At 34.4% G+C, this 6,269-nt stretch overlaps 1 protein-coding gene across 1 annotated transcript; it reads right to left on the bottom strand.

Moving 5' to 3' along the window:
• Positions 1-884: 884 nt before the first annotated feature.
• Positions 885-3,356, bottom strand: LOC140178594 (uncharacterized). Its single transcript, XM_072215791.1, has 11 exons — positions 3,207-3,356; positions 2,958-3,084; positions 2,653-2,774; positions 2,373-2,548; positions 2,147-2,282; positions 2,026-2,029; positions 1,867-1,984; positions 1,649-1,763; positions 1,452-1,574; positions 1,191-1,271; positions 885-1,070 (listed from the first exon to the last, which is right to left on the bottom strand). Exons 1-11 carry the CDS (start codon positions 3,354-3,356, stop codon positions 885-887), a joined length of 1,338 nt encoding a protein of 445 aa, XP_072071892.1.
• Positions 3,357-6,269: the final 2,913 nt, after the last annotated feature.

Here is a 6,269-nt window from a genome sequence, read left to right on the forward strand (position 1 = left end):
AACTTAGACTGAAACATGCCAACTAACCATATGTTGTCTCTTGTGCATATCTAAACTATTTTATGAATGATTATGAAATTACTGGTTTAGCGTTACATCCATAAACATTTTTATCTTGCATTGTTGACCCTTTTAGTGTTCTCTACCTGAAAATGACTTACCTTCATAATTGAAGTGTGGATTTTGACACACTTTATTGTTTGTGAGTTGTAGCATATATATAAGCAGTTGTTTTGAGTCCTCCTATTAAAATAAAATCTGCCATGTTCTTCCATCAACTTCAATCGTCTCTAAACCAATGAAGCACAAATGGGTCTTGTCTTGATATGTAATGTAAATTATAGTATTTAAGTCTTGAACTAAGTCATCTTACTCATTGCCTTCTTGACAGACGTTATGAATATGAAGTGGTAAAATTGGATTCGTTTTGTTTTCTAATACTACAACCAATGGATTTCACTCTTCTATAATATTTACTTCTTCTCCTAATCTGACCAGATATAGACCGTAGTTACAAAAAGAGCACTTTGGTTAGTTGCTTATTATATGAAAATTGCATTTAAAAGACCTATTTCCATTATAGTGTTTGATAGCTTCAATAAGTATGTTCCACATTATTCATTTAGCTGATCTTTTGAATTATTTTGATCACCGTGAATAATTTTTTGCCATAACAATTTGTAACCTTACATCAAAATATTCTCATAAAATATCATTAACATACAAAATATAAATCTAGAATATTACAACCATATATATCATAGGGTACTATTCTCATATCTAATCTTTATATTTGATTTGGTCTCAAATATCTTCTCCTTATCACGACCAAATAAGGAGATCAAAAAACATATCTAAGTAGCATAAAACATAAGTAAAACAATTTAGTTATCCCCATCATTAAGCTGGGACCTCAACTTCTTTGCACCCTTGCGATTAAACTTATTAGTGGACAACTGCCCTTCATCCTCTAAGTTGCTAACATTGATTAATCCAGGTTTTGAACCGCCGACAGCTCTCTTAGCTGGTGTTTTGAACTTGAGGCTTGACATACATTCTTCCATAGAATCCTTTACATAAGCAACCATAAAAACAAAATAAACAATTAGCTTACATCACCACCTAAGTTGCATGTACTTAATCTTTAACAAAACAAAAAAACACATCTATGTAGTGTCCTAACTACTCACCAAAGTAAGTTCAGGATCATTATCACTGATGATAGCCACAACATTACTTGACACGTCAATTGAGTTGCTGCAGTCGGCCTCCTATGGGAATTCAAACCCTAATGGAAATTAGATATTATACTCAATAGTTAAACAACATTGTATGAAAATCTATTCTATAACTATAACATGAGACTACACACATACATAGACATGAGCAGATTAATTAGAGGGCATATTTGTTGGGAGGTGCTTAAGGATAATATCCTCATTATCACAAACTTTCATCACGGTATAAACTGGATCATATTGCTTTATATTGGCAGATTTAACATTAATCTTGAAAAGCACCTTCTTATCCATCATGTTATTAAGAGATGGTGGATAATCATCATCTCCAACTGCCTACAAAACCTCACACCTAGCCATAATTAGTTCTAAACATTTACTTTAATGTTACATCAAACAATCACACTTACATCTTTGAGAACGATTTTGTCTGCCTGCTTCCCACACAACTGAGTTGTCTCCCTATCCCACAAAAGCAGGTTGATGCTACCTGATCCATCATAAACCATTACTTCAACCTTGTACCTAACATATGATGAGACATGGGAAAATTGGTTAATATTATATTGCAGTTATACATACACTATTTCGATAGAAATAGTATATTGACTTATGTATTGTTCACAACCTTATTGCGGCTGCTCCATGTGTGCGGCCAAACTTCCCACATTCATACCACTCACCAATGGGGGTTTCAACCTTCTTGGGGCACCTCCTACATGCTTTATAAAACCAATCATTTTTTCCTGCATTTATTGAAACAATTTCCCAAGCAATCCATATAGACCTTCCTGTAATGATTTTAAAACAGTAAAATAATATTTAGATAGTGTCGTGGTTACTTTTCACACATAAATAGTTTCAACTGTCTTTGAAAAATTTTCATCGAAATAACTAAAACATAACACCTCAATAGAGTTTAGTGCATCCTCGATAGTCTTCACACTAACAGATCCACGGTTAAACTCATCATTTGCAGACCACGCAGCTGGAGAGGACACCTGGCTAATCCTAGCTGAGCTTGATGGACCGCCACTGAGCAATCTACATATAACAATTTAGGTCCCACACATATGAAGGCCCAGTTCATCCAACCTTAAAAGGTGATACATTAATTTTATAAATTACACTAACCTGCATCTAAAACTATCAATTTCTTTTAGTGTTGGGTTTATGTGAAATTTGGAGATATCAAAATTGCTTTGAACCGAAGTTTTACCATTCCACCTTGTTGCTTTGAAATATTGAAGGACCACAATAAGTGGCTCAACTCTCCCATCATTAGTATGTGGAAGAATATGGTCCACTAACTGACCAAACAATGTGCAACTCATTTTGTTATTCATGAGAATAAAATAGCAAATGAAAGAAGTCTGTTGGTTATGTTATGAGAAAATCGATATCAAATCAATACATTCATGGTGGCACAATACATACTCAAGATCTTCCAAATAACGACCATACGCTTAGTCATTAAACCCTTGCTAGTGATCAAGCCTTGCGGATCTTCCTTACCGACCACCTTACCAATCAGATCTATAAAACAAAAAGATGTTAGAACTCAAGTACACAAATGCACTCATCATGGAAATAACAGCAAACAAAAATACATTCACCAAACATCTCAAAATGTTCCAATCTATCTATTGTTAGAAGATCACTAAAAGACCTCAACCTAAATGCTTCTAGAGGAAAGCTTGTGTTATCTACATGATTAACCATTCTTCGAGATGGTCTTATTGTCAAATACTATGAAGTTTGTCATTGTGTACATCTCAAACTCTATGATGTTACCACTCCATTTCTTGGCTAGAGCCCTCGGAATAGTGGCGTAGATCCTACCACCCTATTTTAAACAATGCAAAAATAAATCGGCATCAATATGAGGCAAAACATTCTTGAAACATGATATACTTAACCGGCAACAAACATGTTGTCTATCTAAATAATTTTTAGATTTGTTGTTACGTTACAATCTTGAAGAATCATTTCAATTGAACCAATCTCCTTCTCATTATATTTACTTGGAACTTCCCATATCCTAACAATATAAACTTTGAAATTTGAATCTAGTTTCCTGGCATTCACATCAGTAACAAAATCAAAATTTTTTGTCATGATGTTTCAGGTTGCACAGGATAAAGGATTCAAGGCTTATGAAGGAAAATGTTTGTAGGTGAATAACAAAATCTTTTAGTGGCGGGACTACTTTTTAAACAAACACACTACAACCATTTATCATATTTTTAAAGTACACATGTAGGTGTGGTGAATTTACCTTTTTACCCTACGTTTTTGTTGTATATGAGTAGCTGTAACTTGTTACTTTCCTTTTTATTTTGCCGTGTGTCAACAACTTTAGCTATACACTTGTTAAGCAAATAGACATGCACTAGTTGTTTTTTATAAATTAATAGATTTAAATCGTTTCTTATCTTATCTTCTATCTTATTATAAATTTAAATCTTTTCTTAATTAATTAACTATCTTCTCTCTCTTCTTCTCTCTCTTCTTTTTCAAAACCTCCTAACTAACTCTCATCTCTTCTTAATTTTCGAAAATTAACTCCTCTTCTCTCTCTTCTATTTTCGAAAATCAATAACTAATTTTCAATTCTTTTTAAATTATTTAACTTAATTTTCGAAAAACAATAATTAAAATTCAAACATTTTTAAATTAATTAATCTTATTTTTGAAAATAATTAATAAATAAAATAAAAAATATTTGAATTCTTATTTACTTTTTCTATTTATAATTCTTCTCTTCTTCCCTTCTATTATTCGAATTCTTCTCCCTCTCTCATCCTCTATCTTCACTTTTATTTATCTCTTCTTTCTTCACGTCTCACTTTAGGGAGGAGCTTCTTGCCAGTTGGCACAAAAAGCTTTCTTGTGTTTTCCTTTCCTTCTTTTTCGTTTCTTCTTGTTTATGACCAGGAACAGGGATAAAGAACCTCTTTTTCATCTTAACCCTGAACCTAAAAGGACTTTAAGCAGGCGTTTGCAACAAGCTAAAGTATAACACTCCGGAAGAGACCTTTCAGATAGTTTTGAACAAGAACTGGGAGAAATGGCTGAACCTTAAGAGGAGCCAAGAAAGGTCCTTGGTGACTTTACCATGCCTACCTCTGACTTTTATGGCAGAAGTATCTCTGTACCTGCCATTGGAACAAACAATTTTGAGCTTAAGCCTCAGTTAATCTCTCTTTTGCAGCAGAACTGCAAATTCCATGGACTTCCAATGGAAGATCCACATCAGTTCTTAGCAAAATTCTTATAGATATGTGATACTATAAAGACTAATGGCATTAATCCTTAAGTCTATAAGCTTATGCTCTTTCCCTTTGCTTTAAGAGACAAAGCTAAGTTATGATTAGATTCCCAGCCTAGAGAGAGTCTTGACTCTTGGGAAAAGCTAGTTAATGCTTTTCTGGCTAAATTCTTTCCCGCTCAAAAGATGAGCAAAATTAGAGTGGAAGTTCAAACCTTCAGACAAAGAGAAGGTGAATCCCTCTATGAAGCTTGGGAAAGATATAAGCAATTGATCAGGAGGTGTCCTCCTGACATGCTTTCAGAATTGTCCATCATAGGCGTGTTCTATGATGGCCTGTCTGAAATATCCAAGATCTCATTAGATAGCTCTGTAGGTGGATCTTTCTACTTGAAGAAAACACCTGCAGAAGCTAGAGAACTCATTGAGATGGTTGCTAACTGGTGCGGTATTTATAACCCACAAACTAACCGGCAAGTGCACCGGATCGTACCAAGTAATACCTCAAGTGAGTGAGGGTCGATCCCTCGAGGATTGATGGATTAAGCAACACTGGTTGACTAATTTACTCAGTTAGGCAAACAGAAAATAGTGTTTGAGAGTTCAAAAACATTAAACAATATAAAGAATATTAAAGAAAGGCAAGTAAATAAGTTGGGAATAAAATATGGAGAAACAGTTAAGGCTTTAGAGTTATCTATTTTCCGGATTGATTTTTCTTATTAATTTATTTTGATCATGCAATATTTAATTCATGGCAAACTATATGTGACTAGACCCTAATTCCTTAGACCTTCCTAGTCTCCTCTAAAATTCATCAATAGCCAATTCCTTGGTCAATTAATTCCAATTAGGGGGTGAAGTTCAATTCTAGTTATATGCCACAGAAATCCTAATCACCCAAATATAAAAGAAATTATATGTCTCGTATCCCGTTAAATTCAGATAAACTAGAAATTTAGGAGAAGTTGTTTTCAAGCTGTTGTTCAAGTAAAGAGCTTTTCCAAGTTACACAAGAACTCAATTAGAAAGAGGGTCATACTTTCGTTCCACCCAAATTCATAAAATAAAGAACGAAAACAATTCTTAAATATAAATCAAGACATGAATTAAAATAGAAAAACAATAAAATCAATCCATACAATAGACAGAGCTCCTAACCTTAACAGTGGAGGTTTAGTTGCTCATGGTTCAGAGTGAAAATAAGGATTGCAAATTGTGAATTGGAATAATGTTATCTTAGAATCACCCTGTTGGAATCCCCTTTTATATCAAATCCTCATTAATTTAAAATCTATCTTCTAAAACTAAAATAATATCTTTTCCTATTTTTAAATAAAATAAAGTTTTAATCAGAATTAATTAAAGCAATCAGTATATCTTCAATTGATGGATGGGGACCACTTGCTTCATAGGGTCCACGCATAACTTGGAGTGGGCATAATCATTCTTGTGTGAATCTCCCTTGAGTCCCTGCTATCCCCTGGCTCTAGTCTGTGTTTCTAGGCTGAAACTGGGTCAAAACTCGACCTGAAATTGCCCCCAACATTTTCTGCGTTTTTTGCATGTCGCGCATGTCACGCGTATGCGTCGATGATCTTCTTCACGTGTCACGCGTACGCGTCAGGTACTTACACGGGTCGCTGAGCAAATTTGCTTTTCACGCGTACACGTCAGGTACGCGCACGCGTTGCCCTGGATAGCTCCAAATCACGCGTACACGTCAATCACGTACACGCGTCGTTCCTCACTGGTCAACT

The sequence above is a fragment of the Arachis hypogaea genome, chromosome 14 (assembly GCF_003086295.3).
Source record: "Arachis hypogaea cultivar Tifrunner chromosome 14, arahy.Tifrunner.gnm2.J5K5, whole genome shotgun sequence".
Taxonomy (NCBI): Eukaryota; Viridiplantae; Streptophyta; class Magnoliopsida; order Fabales; family Fabaceae; genus Arachis; species Arachis hypogaea.

What these genes read in the sequence shown, in the direction of transcription:
- LOC140178594 (XM_072215791.1), bottom strand. Translation starts at nt 3,356, where the DNA reads ATGACAAAAAATTTTGATTTTGTTACTGATGTGAATGCCAGGAAACTA. An exon ending in TAAGACCATCTCGAAGAATG is followed by an intron (nt 2,775 to 2,957) that starts GTTAATCATGTA and finishes TTTGTTTTATAG; the next exon opens with ATCTGATTGGTAAGGTGGTC. An exon ending in ACAAAATCGTTCTCAAAGAT is followed by an intron (nt 1,575 to 1,648) that starts GTAAGTGTGATT and finishes GAGGTTTTGTAG; the next exon opens with GCAGTTGGAGATGATGATTA.